The 19,292-nt window shown below is 39.8% G+C and overlaps 4 protein-coding genes across 4 annotated transcripts; 1 reads left to right on the top strand and 3 right to left on the bottom strand.

The window, feature by feature from the left end:
* Positions 1-61: 61 nt before the first annotated feature.
* LOC113471950 (WD repeat-containing protein 60-like) lies at positions 62-2,643 on the top strand (the record flags this gene model as incomplete). The annotated part of the gene is made up of 4 exons (XM_026831453.1): positions 62-77; positions 445-585; positions 1,505-1,753; positions 2,614-2,643. Coding segments are annotated over 4 exons (436 nt in total), but the record flags the coding sequence as incomplete, so codon positions are not given.
* A 3,366-nt stretch (positions 2,644-6,009) lies between these two features.
* Positions 6,010-11,761, bottom strand: LOC103520258 (cGMP-specific 3',5'-cyclic phosphodiesterase-like). Its single transcript, XM_008485350.2, has 4 exons — positions 11,666-11,761; positions 6,668-6,718; positions 6,245-6,391; positions 6,010-6,087 (listed from the first exon to the last, which is right to left on the bottom strand). The coding sequence occupies exons 1-4, from the start codon at positions 11,714-11,716 to the stop codon at positions 6,010-6,012; spliced, it is 327 nt and encodes a 108-aa protein (XP_008483572.1). The 5' UTR covers positions 11,717-11,761.
* A 512-nt stretch (positions 11,762-12,273) lies between these two features.
* Positions 12,274-14,978, bottom strand: LOC103520257 (dual 3',5'-cyclic-AMP and -GMP phosphodiesterase 11A; the record flags this gene model as incomplete). Its single annotated transcript, XM_008485349.3, is given in 4 exon segments — positions 12,274-12,830; positions 13,313-13,434; positions 13,894-14,072; positions 14,878-14,978. Coding segments are annotated over 4 exon segments (534 nt in total), but the record flags the coding sequence as incomplete, so codon positions are not given.
* A 1,490-nt stretch (positions 14,979-16,468) lies between these two features.
* Positions 16,469-17,328, bottom strand: LOC113471949. The gene is made up of 3 exons (XM_026831452.1): positions 17,128-17,328; positions 16,834-16,892; positions 16,469-16,639 (listed from the first exon to the last, which is right to left on the bottom strand). Exons 1-3 carry the CDS (start codon positions 17,234-17,236, stop codon positions 16,469-16,471), a joined length of 339 nt encoding a protein of 112 aa, XP_026687253.1. The 5' UTR covers positions 17,237-17,328.
* Between the last annotated feature and the right edge of the window lie 1,964 nt (positions 17,329-19,292).

Here is a 19,292-nt window from a genome sequence, read left to right as displayed (position 1 = left end):
TTTTATTGTTTTTAAAAACGTTTGCAATATTTTTATCGCCCCATTGTGGTTATTTTCGGAGGGAGAACAACAAGAAGGTAAGTGAAACAAAAGGGCGGTGAAGTGGAGGATCTTATGTTACCTCACTCTCCTGGTAAGGTAAGTTCACCACCCAGAATTCAAATCAAAATCACGGCAATGTCAGGGCAAGTTCCAGTAAGCACGCCTGTGTATCTTTACACAAAACGATTCAGCCGGGTTTTCTCATTCAAAGTTGACAAACTGTTCACGGTGTACAAGTTGCTTCCAACTTGCCTGCTTTCAAGCTACTAGAATGACCAATTTGTACCCTAATATTATACCAATTTGTCCAGTTATCCTAACTACCTATTTCTTCCACTCCGCCAAGTCAAGAAATTTTGAACGCTAAATTTATAACTCCAACATTTCCGTGATGTGTTCCAGAAAAACGTGAAGCGAAAAAAGAGAAGCGACTATCTTCTCGATATGATAAAGCTAGATCGGCTTAGTTATGTGATTTATGAATGTCCTCCCATTCCCTATGAAGTGTATATCAAGTGCTATGGTCGATCCAACACACAACAGGTATGTTTGAACATTGAAAGTGATATCAATATCTGGATAGGGATAGCTAGTTGATCAATTGATTAACAAATCAACGGGCTAAATCCATGTACCTTGTGAAAGAAGATTAAGGAGGAAGATCTTATGTTTCCCTACTGTCCTGGATTGTGGCCTGTAAAGGTCTTTCAAGAGACTCTTTAGGTTGGGTGATATGTAAATGGTTAATGCCATGTTGCTTTTGTAGCTTTTATAGCTGTCTTTCCTACCATTAGCTCCCTAATTTTACAGTCCTCACGGAGTTGAGTACCGACATTACAAATCATTCAGCGTTGCATATGTGCGTGCCCAATTGATCACCCATCCAGGCACACACCACGCTCCGCTTCAGCGTTTATTGGGAACTGGCTTATGTCAATATCTGGATAGGGATAGCTAGTTGATCAACTGATTAACAAATCAACGGGCTAAATCCATGTAGCTTGTGAAAGAAGATTAAGGAGAAAGATCTTATGTTTCCATACTGCCCTGGATTGCGGCCTGTAAAGGTCTTTCAAGAGACTCTTTAGGTTGGGTGATATGTAAATGGTGAATGCCATGTTGCTTTTGTAGCTTTTATGGCTGTGTTTCCTACCATTAGCTCCCTCATTTTACAGTCCTCACGGAGTTGAGTACCGACATTACAAATCATTCAGCGTTGCATATGTGCAATGTGCATGCCCAATTGGTCACCCATCCAGGCACACACCACGCTCCACTTCAGCGTTTATTGGGAACTGGCTTATGTATCAATTGCTGCCCAATTGGTCACCCATCCAGGCACACACCACGCTCCACTTCAGCGTTTATTGGGAACTGGCTTATGTATCAATTGCATCATGCATGCATCCATCTGATCCACCGTCACAAAAAGACGCCGTCTCTTATTTATTTCATTGTTCAGGTCCTTGTACAAACCAATGACGACAACTTGGATGAAGAAATTCAAACTGAACCCATAGACAACCACACCAAGTGGACCCAATGCCCCATATCCTTCAGCATATCCGACACTGATACCATTGGGAGACTGAAATATGAAACCAGTGGTGTGGGTACAGCTGACATGGAGGGTGAAACTAGTGGCAGCTTCGAGTACAGGTTTCTGGAGAACAGTGCCGGTCTGGGTCAGTTTATAGAGAAATTTGGACAGGTGAGTTGGGTTGTGGTTTCACTGGGGACAAAAAGGAGGAGATTTCATCCCCTTGGCATATTTATCGCGTGTATCAATATTTATCGCATTCTGCCATCTAGGATCAGCAAAAACCGAGGCAAGGTCGGTGTTGCCATAAATATGGCAACCCTAAGCGTTAATGGGTGAATGGTGCCGGTCTGGGTCAGTTTATAGAGAAATTTGGACAGGTGAGTTGGAGTTGTGGTTTCACTGGGGACAAAAAGGAGGAGATTTCATCCCCTTGGCATATTTATCGCGTGCATCAATATTTATCGCATTCTGCCATATAGGATCAGCAAAAATCGAGGCAAGGTCGGTGTTGCCATAAATATTGCAACCCTAAGCGTTAATGGGTTAATAAAAGGAGAAAAATAGATAATATACAATATGAAAAAGTTAGCAACTTTCAAGGGTATACACAACACTTGGTAAAACACAAAAAGTTAGCAACTTTCAAGGGTATACACAACACTTGGTAAAACACAAAAAAAGCGAACTGTTTTCATTTTCCCCTGTTGAATTGAAGATAATATATGTACCTTTTTTGTCCATTCCATAACTCGTACCTGGGTAGTCCTTTTTGTAATTTTTGTGATGAGAAAAGAAAATTTCCTACCAGACTTCACTAAAAATGTGATATCTCTCTCTCTCACACACACACTCACTCACTCACTCATCCACTCTTGCTCCCTATCTCTCTCTCTCTCTCCCTCCCTCTCTCTTTCTCTCTCTCTGTCCCTCCCTCTCTCTCTTTCTCTCTCTCCCGCTCTTCCTACATTCCTACATAGGTAAGACAAAAAATAAAATAATAATAATAACTTAAAATCCAATGTTACCAGACTTCACTTGTGGGACCTCTGCCGGAGTGACATGTATCCTCTCTACTCAATCTCCCTCCAATCCGTAGGGGTCACAAATTTGGACCTCTCCCCCAACTTGCCTGGATCCGGCCTATCTTCGTTTCTGGTAAGAAAGTTTGTTTGTTGTTTATTAATTTCTTTGTTTGTTTTCTATTTTTTTATTTCTCAAGAGTTTCGATAGAAGGAGATCTAACAAAGGATGTCCTACCGTCCCTAAATCGGAGAAAGAAGGAGCACGGTATAGTAGAAAGCCAGCATCTGTGTTTAGGATAATGTTCAGTTCACGCGGAAATCGAACCCGTGACCTATTGCTTAGAAGACAAGGCGTACTCCAAGCTAACTAGGCTGCGTGGTAAGATAGAATATTGTTTCGAACTCTCGACGTTCGTGCACCTTCACCATCCAGTACCCTTGATGGGAATTTATTCCCGTAAATAGGTATGTGACTAAAAAATCACTTTCTTCCTAATTCCAGGTGCTTGGTACATCCAATGGACGAGTGGAAGTGCATAGGATCAGGAAAGAGCTGGGCAAACAGAGTGATGCAGACTTCAGAAAGGATAGGAACAAATTCATGAAATATGTCTCAATATTGTAGGAATATTATAGAGAAATGAAGGAACTAATTCATGAAATGAATAAAAATAAGATTATGTTTCGAGATAGGTAATTGGGATTCAAGAAAGTAAGAAAGAAATCGTAAGAATCCTAAGTAGGTAATAAGAACAATTTAGTGAAATGTGGCCACGGGAGAAATGGGTTTTCAAATTGTAGGAATCCGAATTAGTAATTTCATTGTTGAAATATGGCTTAATATTTTAGGAATTTATAAAATTATAAGAATCAAGCACATATTCATGGAATTAATAGGTAGATAGGTAGGTGCCAGCATCTGTGTTTAGGATAATGTTCAGTTCACGCGGAAATCGAACCCGTGACCTATTGCTTAGAAGACAAGGCGTACTCCAAGCTATCTGGGCTGCGTGGTAAGATAGAATATTTGTTTCGAACTCTTGACGTTCGTGTACCTTCACCATCCAGTGCCCTTGATGGGCATTTATTCCCGTAAATATGTGACTAAGCATCTGTGTTTAGGATAATGTTCAGTTCACGCGGAAATCGAACCCGTGACCTATTGCTTAGAAGACAAGGCGTACTCCAAGCTAACTGGGCTGCGTGGTAAGATAGAATATTGTTTCGAACTCTTGACGTTCGTGTACCTTCACCATCCAGTACCCTTGATGGGAATTTATTCCCGTAAATATGTAACTAAAAATCACTTTCTTCCTGATTCCAGGTGCTTGGTACATCCAATGGACGAGTGGAAGTGCATAGGATCAGGAAAGAGCTGGGCAAACAGAGTGATGCAGACTTCAGAAAGGATAGGAACAAATTCATGAAATATGTCTCAATATTGTAGAAATATTATAGAGAAATGTAGGAACTAATTCATGAAATGAATAAAAATAAGATTGTGTTTCGAGATAAGTAATTGGGATTCAAAAAAGTAAGAAAGAAATCGTAAGAATCCTAAGTAGGTAATAAGAACAATTTAGTGAAATGTGGCCACGGGAGAAATGGATTTTCAAATTGTAGGAATCCGAATTAGGTAATTGATGAAATATGGCTTCATATTTTAGGAATCTATAAAATTATAAGAATCAAGCACATATTCATGGAATTAATAGGTAGATAGGTACTTCCTGATTCCAGGTGCTTGGTACATCCAATGGACGAGTGGAAGTGCATAGGATCAGGAAAGAGCTGGGCAAACAGAGTGATGCAGAATTCAGAAAGGATAGGAACAAATTCATGAAATATGTCTCAATATTGTAGGAATATTATAGAGAAATGTAGGAACTAATTCGTGAAATTAATAAAAATTATGTTTCGAGATAGGTAATTGGGATTCAAAAAAGTAAGAAAGAAATCGTAAGAATCCTAAGTATAAGTAGGTAATAAGAACAATTTAGTGAAATGTGGCCACGGGAGAAATGGGTTTTCAAATTGTAGGAATCCGAATTAGGTAATTATTGTTGAAATATGGCTTAATATTTTAGGAATTTATAAAATTATAAGAATCAAGCACATATTCATGGAATCAATAGGTAGATAGGTAGGTACCTACAACAAATTGTTGTAAGAAATACTTATTTCAACTTGTAGCAATTCATGAAAAGATTTACTAATGAAATTATTATAAAATATTTTCCAAATTGTAGGTATAGGATTTCAGAAAAGATTTAATTTTTTAGTCCCTGAAACCACCCTTATTTTGTGTCATCACGTACCAAGACAAAATTACAAAGTGGTGTTTGTTACCTGCCTCCGAAAAAAAAAGAAGAAAAACAATTAGCATTTTTTATTTTATTTAGAATTCCTATTTTTTATATATTTTGTAGCGAAGAAGTCAAAAGGAGAATCATGAACTGCTAATTTCAGTGGAGGATCTTTGTTTAACAATTTTTCTGTGTCGTAATCGTAACTGACTGAAAAGGAGTAATCAACTTGTGGTCTGTTTAGGAAAAAAGAGAAAAATTGGGTTAATTTTGTTCTAGTAACGAAGGAACCCTGAAAGAAGTCTTCCAGTTTCTGAAGAGAAACAATTTCCTGAAAAACCTGTAACCCTTTTTTTTTCCACACATGGCCTTGTTGCTTAGCGTGTAAATAAATAAATAAATTGTTCTAGTAAAGAGCTGGACAAACAACCAGATAGAGAAAATGTGCTCAATAGTTTTATGAGCCACACTGGGCAAAACAAATACAAATTAAAGCTAGAAACCTACAATCTATGGAATTTCTACATTGATTTTCTATGGAAATTTCAAACTCTCTATGGAAATACCTACAATATCCACTTACCTACGTAGCTACCTACTTACTCATCTATCATTCTAACCATTAGAAAATCTGACTTCCAACTACCAAAAAATGGCTCTTTCTATCAATTATTTAGATATGACTGACCACTTTAACCATTTCCCAGGAACCTGTCCTCACAAAGCTGAGATCTCCCCCTTCGTATGCATCAAAGTCATTATTTCATTATACAAATTATAAAAGGGAATTTAAGCCAACTAAAATCTAGACAAGTCAGAAAAATGGATCTACAAACACTACATCTAAACTGCTAAGTGAGGTAGGACTTTATTGTTAAAACTCCTTCAATTGTATAAATAAATGTCTCAAAAAAAAAACTGCTAAGTATCCTTACAAAATTTCAACAAAATGAGTGACATACCTAGTAATTATTTGAGGTGCTCTCAGGAAGATTTACGTAAAAATCTGAAAATCAAGTAGAGTAGGAAGATAGGAAAAATCCTTGGTTAAATTTCGTGAAAAACTAACGACTATTTGAATATACCAGTCTCCTGTCTATACGTTCCGGATGTTGGCGATCATCATGGCAATTCTCACTTTGTTGGTTGCTATCCGGAACAGTTCTGCTGAGCTCTTGTTGAACAAAAACTTACCAATCGTCTAATATTGAACTCGGAAGTGAGCTGAAGTTCTTCAAACATACGGACTGCCGCCAAAATAGTCTCATCCGGTTGTAAAGAGAAGTCATTGAATTCTAACGAGTACAGGTTTAGATGCTCGGCCAACTTACCAATCGTCTAATATTGAACTCGGAAGTGAGCTGAAGTTCTTCAAACATACGGACTGCCGCCAAAATAGTCTCATCCGGTTGCAAAGAGAAGTCATTGAATTCTAACGAGTACAGGTTTAGATGCTCGGCTTCAGGAACTGGCCTCTCCTGTGGGAGAAAAACAAATAAAATAATTAAAGAACTGAATTCTGGAACTCGCTTGGAAAAATGGCCAACGAAAGAGAGAAGTAAACAAAGGTACCTATGGTAGAACAAATGATTTCATAAAAAAAGGCCCATGTGAGGCCCCCAAAGCAGTGATTAGGGCCTTTACGTCTTGAATTTTTTACAAAAAATTCACAAAAATTGAACAAACTTTTCGAGAGTTAAAATGAAAGACAAACAAACAGGCATACAAACAAAATGCAAAAACGTTAAACTTACCATTAAATCTTGAACTTCTTTGTCCGTGGCTTTAGTGTGGTACGACAAAACCTTTGGGGGGAGTAGGGGGGAACGAAAATATAGAAATAAATAGATTTATGTAATATGCAATAAGTCAAGAAACATTGATAACTTTGGGGAAACGAACCCTCAACAAGCTTCATGTGAGGTAAAGCAGAACAAAATGACAGTAGATTTATGTAATATGCAATAAGTCAAGAAACATTGATAACTTTGGGGAAACAAACCCTTTACAAGCTTCATGTGAGGTAAAGCAGAACAAAATGACAATAAAATCCTCACAGATATACATACGCCTCCAAAGAGTTCAAAACCCCCTCCAAAGCAGACTATTTATAGATATGAACGTACCTCCTAGATTTATAAACATGTTTTATGTGTACCTAAAATTTTATACTAAACTTTTCAAAAAAGAAAAAAAAAATAGATAATACTTTCTTTCTCAAAATGATGAAAGCAGAATTTACAACCAAGATTTTGCCCCGTCTGATCGTCTTATCGAATCCGCAATAAACAGTAATGGTTATGTGATGGGTGGGTTTGTGGTTGGGGATTTATAGACGCTTTATATTAGAGAAGGGAAGGGAGATAAACGTGTAAATTTATTCGATGTGGTAACTATTATGACGGGGGAATATCAGGGATTTGGTTAGCGACGCGCTGATTCGTACCTAAACCGCAGGGTTTTGCATCATCGCATCGGTGCAGGGTTGCAGAGTTTCTGAGGGAAGTTAACAGGGATTAGACCAGCGAATATTTTTAATTTCCTCTTGAGTCATAAATCTGAGCCCAACTCTCGCCTCTTCCCTTACTTCTTAATTCCCCTTCCTCACTTTCTCCGACTACCTGGAAAAAACTCTTTTGATGTTTCGTTTTCTATTCATAGCAGAAAAGAAATAAAATGAAAATGTTGTAAAAACTTTTTTACGGAAGATTTCTCCCCATGCATCACAGCATCAACCAAATAGATTTTAACTAAAACTCCATTCAGAAAATTCAAAACGTAATACCTATGTATTCCTAACATTTCAGGTAACTCTAGGTCTAGCGCTCCTATCTCGTAGGAAGAAAATACCTATAGCGGGACTTTAGACATCTCCACCAATATTTTTCATTTGTTGCACATTGCATACTCAAATAGTTACCCGGCGTTCTCACAATTTCTACCTGCTTAGATCGGCCTGTGACGATGAAAAGCTGCTAGCATGGTAGGTAAACATTGGATGTTAGGATAATTGAGATATTGGGAAAAATCCTACAATGCTGCAGTGAGCACCAAAGTTGTAAATGTTGTGATATAATAACACAAAGGAACTGCATTTTACATTTTACAAATAATAAAAATGATTTTTGAGGTGAAATTAGAAGACTTGGCTTTTCTGTTTTACAGTATTTTCATTTAATTTCAGATGGTTATCATATTTCGCCTATTACGGCATCGTCAGTGAAATTATTCTTATTTGATAAGATCTTGCCTCAGCAGTTACAGTTCCCTCTAATATCAAACCTCTCTAGAAAAAAAAAGTTCCAGTCAGTCCGTCTTGAATTATTTCTTGACGGAGGGTATATAAAATTTCTGAGTTACCCGGTACAGATACAAACTAAAATAATAGCAAATTAATAATTATTTAATTACCTATCATGATTTTTATCATCTGTGCATAATGATAAAGGGTTTTCAACATCAATGAACTTGATAATGTGGTACAGTTCAATACATTCTTTTGATACATATTTCGAGACATGGTCTTCACTTGACTGGAGTAGATTATGGACTGTCCCCTATCTGATAGACGTTAAAGAACAAGACTAAAGATAAAGGGACAGACGAGTTGATATATTTCGACCATTACTATGGCCATCTTCAGAACAACTAAATAAAAAATTACAAAAATTTGAAAATTGTAGACCAGCGAAAGCCTTAATCGCCAAGCTGGCAGTTAAAAGAGGTATATAGGTACGTACATGGCTGTAAAGGAACAAGCCCAATTCTCCGGGATTTGGCGAACCAGCTGATACATTTGGGAGGAGACCCTAAAATCCTAGTTTTGGCTAAGCCTTACAACACCGAGAACAACTTTTCACACGACTTTGGCTAGACCAGCGAAAGCCTTAATCGCCAAGCTGGCAGTTAAAAGAGGTATATAGGTACGTACATGGCTGTAAAGGAACAAGCCCAATTCTTCGGGATTTGGCCAACCAGCTGATACATTTGGCAGGAGACCCTAAAATCCTAGTTTTGGCTAAACCTTACAACACCGAGAACAACTTTTCACGCGACTTTGGGGATTTGGCCAACCAGCTGATACATTTGGCAGGAGACCCTAAAATCCTAGTTTTGGCTAAACCTTACAACACCGAGAACAACTTTTCACACGACTTTGGCTTTTCCAAGCCATATTTTTCTCCGGCCCTGACGGGAATCTATAGACGTTTCAATACATTCCTTCTTGTTCAGCACATTTTTCATCCAAGCAACCTCCATGACGTATTTCATTTAAACCGTCCGAGAGTAAAAAGAAGTGTAAAATATGTTTAAATGGCTGTAAAGGAACCCAATAAAGGCCGTAAAGGTTTCTTGGGATTTGGCGAACCCGCTACATTTGGCTGGAGACCCTAAATTCCAGTTTTGGTTAAGCCGTTAGAACACTGAGAACGAGAACTTTTCTCACAACTTTCATTTCAGATTTGCCTCTTCCAAACCATAGTATTCTACCTCCGGCCCTGGCGGAAATCTATAGCAGTTTCAATACATTCCTTCTTGTTCAGCACATTTTTCATCCAAGCAACCTCCATGACGTATTTCATCCCGAAGGAATCCGCACAGAAGATAAATTTCGCTGGATTTGAGAAGATAAAAAAATAATTTCATCAGACGGAGAGCAGGAGTTTCTCCGGCCCTGGCGGGAATCTATAGCAGTTTCAATACATTCCTTCTTGTTCAGCACATTTTTCATCCAAGCAACCTCCATGACGTACCTATTTCATCCCGAAGGAATCCGCACAGAAGATAAATTTTGCTGAATTTGAGAAGATAAAAAAATAATTTCATCAGACGGAGAGCAGGAGTTTTATTGTTTTTAAAAACGTTTGCAATATTTTTATCGCCCCATTGTGGTTATTTTCGGAGTCCATTTGCCTTCCTTTCCAGACTAATAAAAACCCGGTGTATAACTTTGTAGCATCAACAAATTTTCGATATGTTTTTTCTAACTGCCAACATTTTACGAACATTATAGCAGAACATTAAAGGGAAGGGAGAGGAGGACTGGGGCTAGGAGGAGGAGGAGGAGGATAAGAAGGAGAATGATAAGGAGGGAAAAGTTAGAAACTGTAGGAGGGAGAAAGTTTGAGATGAAATGAGAGGGATGATGGAGACGTACTGGGTGTGTACGTCGATTTTCGGAGTCCATTTGCCTTCCTTTCCAGACTAATAAAAACCCGGTGTATAACTTTGTAGCATCAACAAATTTTCGATATGATTTTCGGAGTCCATTTGCCTTCCTTTCCAGACTAATAAAAACCCGGTGTATAACTTTGTAGCATCAACAAATTTTCGATATGTTTTTTCTAACTGCCAACATTTTACGAACATTATAGCAGAACATTAAAGGGAAGGGAGAGGAGGACTAGGGCTAGGAGGAGGAGGAGGAGGAGGAGGATAAGAAGGAGAAGGATAAGGAGCGAAAAGTTAGAAAATGTAGGAGGGAGAAAGTTTGAGATGAAATGAGAGGGAAGATGGAGACGTACTGGGTATGTACGTCAGAATCCTGGACAAGTCGTGCGTCAAAAAAGCGATTTGCAGACGGTTTTTCAGAGCTTGAATTCGCCTAGTCTCGAAGCTGTAAATCCCTAACTATAAGGAGACGTACTGGGTATGTACGTCAGAATCCTGGACAAGTCGTGCGTCAAAAAAGCGATTTGCAGACGGTTTTTCAGAGCTTGAATTCACCTAGTCTCGAAGCCGTAAATCCCTAACTGTAAGTCGGACAATATTAAAAGTTCTAACTATAAGTCGGACAATATTAAAAGTCGTACCAGGCTATTCCTCATCAAAAACTCAAGAGTTACATAAGAGTGGATGCTTAGTGGCCCCGAAAAGTGTACGGGGGAATTTTATGGGGTAAAAAACTCATTTTAAGGGTTACCTGCCTCGGAAAGAAGGAGAGAGAGAGAGAGAGAGAGAGAGAGAGAGAGAGAGAGAACTAAACAGAAAAATGAAGGGATATTAAGCTAGGCATGAAAGAGAAAGTGTGTGTATGAGAGAGAGAGAGAGAGAGAGAGAAAGTGTGTATATAAGAGAGAGGAAGGGAGAGAGAAAGAGAGGGGAGTGTTACATAAGAGTGGATGCTTAGTGGTCCCGAAAAGTGTACGGGGGAATTTTATGGGGTAAAAAACTCATTTTACGGGTTAATTACATAAGAGTGGATGCTTAGTGGTCCCGAAAAGTGTACGGGGGAATTTTATGGGGTAAAAAACTCATTTTACGGGTTAATAAAACTCAAGAGTTACATAAGAGTGGATGCTTAGTGGTCCCGAAAAGTGTACGGGGGAATTTTATGGGGTAAAAAACTCATTTTACGGTATATGAGATTGAACACCCTGTATATGACGATCCCAGCCGAGGCATGGAATTTTATCCTCATTTATTTGAGATTTTGACCACATAATAATGGAGCTCTAAGGGTTAGGTAGTAGAAGACGCCTCCGGCGTTAACCTCGCCTAGTGGTTGACTTCCACTCAAGAGTCTATTCTCTATTATTATTATTAATTTTTTTATGGGGCACTTTTTGCTTGAACACCCTGTATATGCGATTAATAGATCCTAGGAAGGAGAACTTTTACCAAAGTACCTAAGACTAAGTATTAGGGAAAATCAGTATTGGAAAAATAGTAGGAAATAGATGATAGCATGATGTAAATGGAAAGGAAGGGCGGATGGATTATAGCAATCGGAAATGAAACTTAAAACTTACTTCGAGAGAAACTTTCTGCCGGGTCATTGCTTTTTCAACTTCGCTGTACATTATCGTGTTGTTAATCCCGAGACCGCAGAATATTGTGAAGGCCTGCCAACAAAATGGAAAGATTGAAATTTGTAATAGACGCTGAAGTCCAAAATCACACCGTTAATCTTGGTAAGAATTGGGCCTTATTACTAACAACTTTAGTTTTTAGGTTCGGTTTTAGTGGGTCTGGATGTCCTGGTTGCAATACGGACCTAACATTTCAGGTAACTCTAGGTCTAGCGCTCCTATCTCGTAGGAAGAAAATACCTATAGCGGGACTTTAGACATCTCCACCAATAACATCAAAGTCATTATTTCATTATACAAATTATAAAAGGGAATTTAAGCCAACTAAAATCTAGACAAGTCAGAAAAATGGATCTACAAAGACTACATCTAAACTGCTAAGTATCCTTACAAAATTTAAACAAAATGAGTGACATGTTAATTATTTGAGGTGCTCTCAGGAAGATTTACGTAAAAATCTGAAAATCGAGTAGAGTAGGAAGATAGGAAAAATCCTTGGTTAAATTTCGTGAAAAACCAACGACTATTTGAATATACCAGTCTTCTGCGTGTCTCTGAGGTTAAGCAACGTTGTGTGTGGTTGATATCTGGACAAGTGACCATCTATGACCACTGGCTTATTTTGGGACGTGGGACAATGTATTGGTGAGAAAAATTCGGGGGCGGTTTGACAACAAGGCCTTTCTGAATTTAATTCTCCGTTTTCATTTCTCACTCCTCTTCTTCTTTCTAGCCTTTTCCTACTTGAATAGGGTCGGTGTTTCTTGTCTCTTGTCAGTCTCTTCCAGGCCGCCCTATTGTGTACCTCCTGTCCTGTTAATTTTTCTCATTCAAGTCTTAATTTACACAATCCTTTCACCTTTTCTACAGCCTCCCTCGCCCTTTTTTCCCTTCACTTCCTTTTTGTTTTCTCACTGCGGTGTTAATTCTGCTGTTTCATTGCATAGAAATGACGAGGTTTCTATATGTGGTGTTATTTGACTGCCTCTTCTATCCCATCCGTATTACTAGTATTGCTTTGTTCGTAAAGTTTCCTCCACTCTTCTTTGTTGATCAGGACTCCCTTGCGTAGGATCTCAAACTTAGGATTCATATTGGACAGCGCCTGAAATAAAACAAGAGGATTACATGATGAGCATTGATTTAAATGGACAAAAATGTACACTCGTATTTCGTTTGCAAATAATTGGACTGGTTAGGCCGGCCATACACTATCAGGTAGACCTGACAGGCGCACCTGTTCAGGCGTAACTGTCAGATATACCTGATAGTGAATGGCTTTACTTTCTGATGTTATCGTGTTGATCAAGCACCTGAAGTATTGTCTCTTCTCATCCCTTAGGGATGGGCATGCTACGACACAGACAACACGAGTTTAATGTAGCAGTTGAGTTGTTTCTTCACCCCGAAATTGAATACATGCACAAAAATCCCGCTCTGAGGCTAAGGTGTGGGGGCAACTGCCTCAAGGGATGGGTTAAGCTTATAACCCGAAATTAAAATGACGATGAAACACTTGAAAGAAAAACAAAGTTCTCTTTAGCTTCGAAAAAACTTATACAGAAGGTAACAAAATGTTCTACTTACGTCATACAGGGGGTAACACACATCATTCATCCACTTGTATTGCATCAGAGGCCACTCGTGTGATTTAGTCCTATCCATCATGGCTTTGGGCTGAAGCTTTAGCTCATTCCGCTCCATATCACCTGGCCAGGGGAAAATGATTGAACAAAGTGAGGTCTAAGCTTTGGATCGACGATTTTTTTATTTTATTTTATTTTATTTTTTTTTTTTTTATTTGACTGTCTGTCTGTTTCACGGGGTGGATGGAGGGACTACTAAAAAGGAAGTTTACCTTGATTTTAAAGAATCTGGCTGAAGGACTATAAACAGAGAGTCCAAATTTTCTTATGCTATGTCAATAGCGAAGGTTCAGTGCGAAGGGCATCCACTCGGAAAATTTTATTCAGCCAAAACCAGTTGGCCTCAAAGCGATCACTCTAAAGCTGACTGAGATGCCGACGACAAACGCCGACCCCATCTGAACATGGGAAAAGGCGAAAAAGAAGGAGAAGACCTTGATTTTAAAGAATATCCTTGATTGAATTACCTACATACCTTTTACTTTGGACTCGGACAGTCACTACTAGACGTGCATAAATTACCTTGATTGAAGAATTCGTCCTTGACAAGCAAACTGATCTTGTACTGTATATGCCAGGGTTTGGTGGACGCAGCTATGTCTGCACTGGTCATCAGGATACTCCGCAGGATGTCTCTATGCTCCTCCGTGCTCCAACTGTAAGTCTTGGTCTCCACCAGCATGAAGAACTGGGATCGATTCCTGCACGGGGAACAGAAGAAGACCATGAGGAACATGATGAAGAGGAGGGGTGGAGGAAGAGAGGGGGATACAAAGAAGAAGAGGAAGGAGTAGAAAGAGAAGAAAGAGGAGGAGAAGAAGAAGAAGAACAGCTTCACAGAAACTGATCTTCTTAACTTAGTACGCTAAATTTATGTAGGATGTCCGATCAATATATTATGTCCACCACTCACGCTCAGACCGATGAAGAGGAGGGGTGGAGGAAGAGAGGGGGATAAAAAGAAGAAGAGGAAGGAGTAGAAGAGAGAGGAGGAGAAAGAGAAGGAGGAGGAGGAGGAGAAGAAGAACAGCTTCACAGAAACTGATCTTCTTAACTTAGTACGCTAAATTTATGTAGGATGTCCGATCAGTACATTATGTCCACCACTCACGCTCAGACTGCGGTCAGTTAGAGCGGGCATTATAAAAAAAAATGATGAAGAGGAGGGGTGGAGGAAGAGAGGGGGATAAAAAGAAGAAGAGGAAGGAGTAGAAGAGAGAGGAGGAGAAAGAGAAGGAGGAGAACAAGAACAGCTTCACAGAAACTGATCTTCTTAACTTAGAACGCTAAATTTATGTAGGATGTCCGATCAACACATTATGTTCACCACTCACGCTCAGACCGCGGTCTGTTAGAGCGGGCATTATAAAAAAATATAGAAGCATAGTGTACAATATACATACCCACAAAATAGTCGTGAAAAAAATAAGTTTGATCACGGTTGGCCCATGTCATTATATAATGATTATTATCTACCATAACTTACCAAATGGGATAAGCACTTACCCGAAATACGTGGACAAGTCGGTAGCTAGGATACTATTCTTCAAGGCGTTCATTACAATGGAGTATTCTTCTGAAGATAACGACGACAGAATGTTGTGGTCCTGAAACAAATGGATCAGGAAAATTTTATTATCACCTTCCTTGTCCGGTTTTGAGGTAGTACCTAGTCCTTTATACATCTAGACACATGTTGTGGTCACCATGTGTAAGATTTCCAGGTAAGATCCTGTAGTATTTATTAATTTAGGTAAGACTAGCTAGACTTTGTTAGACCCTGTCGCCGACAGGGTTCAAAAGTAAGTTATTACGAGCCAGAAGAGCTGAAATAAGGACACTACATGAATGAGATACCTACAGTCCTACAAATATACATACGTTATGGATTTTCAAACAGTTTCAGCTACGTTCAAGCCCTGATCTTTATCGTTTTCAGCCAAGTTTGCTAACAGACCAGTAATGGTTGAAGAACACTCTTCAGGAATTCACCCAACCCCAGGGCTCCGTCCTACAGAAAAGAATTGCTCAAGGAAACCGTCAACCCGTGCTCTCGAGAAGGATCAAAAGTATTTCGAGAAGAGGAAGAAGAATAATCTGGCGGCTAAAAAATCCAGAGATGCTAAAAAGTTTCGGGATGATCAAGTAAGTAATGAGTTCATCAGTACATACCTAATTAGGATGAGACAAAATTAGTGTAAGTGTTTGCAATGCTCTAATAACATCTAAGTAGGTGATCGCTTTTACCATTATAAGTTCGTTCCCGGAACGGCTGGCTTTTTCCTAGTGAGTCGGGATAGCATCGCAAGGGAAGGACTGAAGAAAAATTGGACTTTATGAATTGGTTCCCTGGTTTGGGAATAAATTCATACCATGTACCTACTACCTAACCTAATTTAAATTTAACTTGAGTATTACTTTTGTCACCTAAAATAAATGGAAAGTGTCGTAGTTTTGGCACACCCACTAAAAATGTGATATCTCTCTCACACACACACTGAGAAAAAAACTAGGGTGCCGGCAGCCCAATCGGGTGACTGGGTTCCGGCACTTTAATATTGAACTCTATATTGGGAAGCTCGACACTATAATATCTCATTCCAACAGCCTAAATCAGGGGAAGTAACCCAAGAATAGAGTTCTTAGACCTAAAAATGCACCCTGTCACCATTTTTTTCTCAGTGCACACACACTCACTCATCCACTCTCTCTCTCTCCCTTTCTCTTTCTTTCTCCCTCTCTAACCTCTCCCCTTCCCGTTTTTTCGTTTCCGTCTATTTCTCCCTTAATTTCTCTCCGTGTAACAAAGAGAGAAAGAGAGAGGGAGGGAGAGAGAGAGAGAGATAGGGAGCAAGAGTGGATGAGTGAGTGAGTGAGTGTGTGTGTGAGAGAGAGAGATATCACATTTTTAGTGGGTGTGCCAAAACTACGACACTTTCCATTTATTTTAGGTGACAAAAGTACCACTCAAGTTAAATTTAAATTCGGTTAGGTACATCCGTTCGTAGGTACATGGTATGAATTGATTCCCAAACCAGGGAACCAATTCATAAAGTCCAATTTCTCTTCAGTCCTTCCCTTGCGATGCTATCCCGACTCACCTGGCATCCGAGTCCAACACAAAGAACAACCCCAGCCGATGTTTGGACCAACAGATGTATCGGACATCAACCGTGGTATCGCCAGCATTTCCCGTGCCTGCAAAACTGATCAGAGGCTTCTCACGATGTCGGTTGTACAGTTTGATTTGACCGTTGGAAAATCCTACCTGTAAGGATCAAGAAGAGACTAATGAATTATACACAATTACACTCCTAATCGTGGTTAAATGTGTAATTTTTACATGGAACAAAACCACAGGCATTTAGAGACCCTTAAATGTAGTAAATACGAAAAGAAAAAGTCTTGGTAGTAGTTTGTAGTCATCTGAGCTTATCAATTAAGAGCATAGGTTTTACTTACTAAGAAATAGTCTCTATCGTATGGACAATGTTCAATGCACTTTACAACAAGCTGCTCCTCTGAAAACACAAAAAAATTTTGGAATTAAAAATGGAGAACAGTTGGAAGGTGGGTCGACTCTTCTTATTATATGAATGCTTTCTTGTATACAAAAGTACATAGGACATACCACACTTTGTTAGCACTTAAGTATATTTATGGCGGTTTGACGTCTCCACTAACAACAGACAATTTCATTGAAAGGGTCAATTTAAAGAGAAAGGGGGCCTGCCCCCTAAATTTGCCAATAGTTACCTGTATAGGAAAGGTAACTGGTAGGGATGCATGATGATGACGTCACACTAAGATGAAGTACAACTCCAGAGAAAGTGCCTACGAATATTTCCTGGTTGAGTAGGGTCATACAGGTGCACTCCAAATCCAGGAATCTAAGGAGGAAATAGAAATATCAATGGTACCTAAGTAGTATCAAAATTTAATTTGCGCATGCGTACCAATATGGCCTCTTCGATGCGAGCGCATTGCACATTGCGCACCCACTGCGGGCTACGGAACTACAGAGGAAGTACCATCGGCCTGGAGTACCTGTGGGAGGCTTCTCACGATGTCGGTTGTACAGTTTGATTTGACCGTTGGAAAATCCTACCTGTAAGGATCAAGAAGAGAATAATGAATTATACACAAATACACTCCGAGGCTTCTCACGATGTCGGTTGTACAGTTTGATTTGACCGTTGGAAAATCCTACCTGTAAGGATCAAGAAGAGAATAATGAATTATAATCGTGGTTAAATGTGTAATTTTTGCATGGAACAAAACCACAGGCGTATCAACCCCGGGCATTTAGAGACCCTTAAATGTAGTAAATACGAAAAGAAAAAGTCTTGGTAGTAGTTTGTAGTCATTTGAGCTTATCAATTAAGAGCATAGGTTTTACTTACCAAGAAATAGTCTCTATCGTAGGGACAATGTTCAATGCACTTTACAACAAGCTGCTCCTCTGAAAACACAAAAAAATGTTGGAATTAAAAATGGAGAACAGTTGGAAGGTTGGTCGATTCTTCTTATTATATGAATGCTTTCTTGTATACAGAAGTACATAGGACATACCACACTGTGTTAGCACTTAAGTATATTTATGGCGGTTTGACGTCTCCACTAACAACAGACAATTCATTGAAAGGGTCAATTTAAAGGGAAAGGGGGCCTGCCCCCTAAATTTGCCAATAGTTACCTGTATAGGAAAGACAGACACTTGCAGCCTGGCCACCACCTGAGCATTTTCTTCCTCGATCGCCTTCCGGATGGTTTGCAGCTCTGTCCGCTGTCGTTTCTCAACTGCCGTCAACTCGTAAACGCCCGAATCCAGCTTCTTCTCTTCCTCCGCTTTGGGCACTTTGAGATTGCTGTCGTTGGAGGAGGGAGGAGTCTCGTGGGAGATTAAACGCCCGAATCCAGCTTCTTCTCTTCCTCCGCTTTGGGCACTTTGAGATTGCTGTCGTTGGAGGAGGGAGGAGTCTCGTGGGAGAGATGAGATGTGTCTGGTAGGTCGTATTGTTGAGAGGCGGAGGTGTCCTGCTCGTCCAGAGAGCTGGAAGAGAAGGAGGAAGTGCCTACGAATATTTCCTGGTTGAGTAAGGTCATACAGGTGCACTCCAAATCCAAGAATCTAAGGAGGAAATAGAAATATCACTGGTACCTAAGTAGTATCAAAATCTAATTTGCGCATGCGTACCAATATGGCCTCTTCGATGCGAGCGCATTGCACATTGCGCACCCACTGCGCGCTACGGAACTACAGAGGAAGTACCATCGGCCTGCAGTGCGAAGAGAAGCACTCGAAGTCGGATTCATAGTCCTGAAAGGCAGAATGAGGATGTTTGTTGAAAGGTGTGTCCACACATAGTCGACTGAACCGTCCACACTGCCTCGACAACATAGATTCATCTCGGCGATCGACGGCCGGTCGACTATGTTTGGACACACCTTAAGAAATAATTAAAGTACTTAGGTATGTGTGTCCTTGATGGAACTCAGTTGTTGACTAATTCGGTATAGATGAGCTGCCATCACTGCCTCGACAACATAGATTCATCTCGGCGATCGACGGCCGGTCGACTATGTTTGGACACACCTTAAGAAATAATTAAAGTACTTATGTGTGTCCTTGATGGAACTCAGTTGTTGACTAATTCGGTATAGATGAGCTGCCATCCTAGTTACATAGTTTCCCCGGGAGCGCGCAGCGCGACCGTATACGCAACCCCGCGTAGCGAACACGCGAAGCCCCCGGGGGGTAGAAATGAAAAAAAATTGGACCGATTGCAATACTTGCTCATTACCTTGTATGGGTTCCCTATACGTAAAGGTAATAGAAGGTTTTTTTATGATTTGAAGAAGGGTTTAATTACAAGCTTATGCCCGTCACTCGCACTCAGACCGCGGTCTGTCAGACCTGA

The sequence above is a fragment of the Diaphorina citri genome, unplaced genomic scaffold (assembly GCF_000475195.1).
Source record: "Diaphorina citri unplaced genomic scaffold, Diaci psyllid genome assembly version 1.1 scaffold3372, whole genome shotgun sequence".
Classification (NCBI taxonomy): Eukaryota; Metazoa; Arthropoda; class Insecta; order Hemiptera; family Psyllidae; genus Diaphorina; species Diaphorina citri.
Note: the sequence above shows the minus strand (reverse complement) of the source record. Positions and strands in the feature narration are given on the sequence as shown.

Excerpts from the sequence above, each read along its gene's own strand:
- LOC103520258 (XM_008485350.2), bottom strand. The coding sequence starts at position 11,716 with ATGTACAGCGAAGTTGAAAAAGCAATGACCCGGCAGAAAGTTTCTCTC. Across the intron at positions 6,719-11,665 it reads GGCAGAAAGTTTCTCTCGAA|GTTTTGTCGTACCACACTAA; the intron begins GTAAGTTTTAAG and ends CTCCCCCCAAAG. Across the intron at positions 6,392-6,667 it reads AAGAAGTTCAAGATTTAATG|GAGAGGCCAGTTCCTGAAGC; the intron begins GTAAGTTTAACG and ends TTTCTCCCACAG.
- LOC113471949 (XM_026831452.1), bottom strand. The coding sequence starts at position 17,236 with ATGACCCTACTCAACCAGGAAATATTCGTAGGCACTTTCTCTGGAGTT. Across the intron at positions 16,893-17,127 it reads CAGTTACCTTTCCTATACAG|AGGAGCAGCTTGTTGTAAAG; the intron begins GTAACTATTGGC and ends TTGTGTTTTCAG. Across the intron at positions 16,640-16,833 it reads ACGATAGAGACTATTTCTTA|GTAGGATTTTCCAACGGTCA; the intron begins GTAAGTAAAACC and ends TGATCCTTACAG.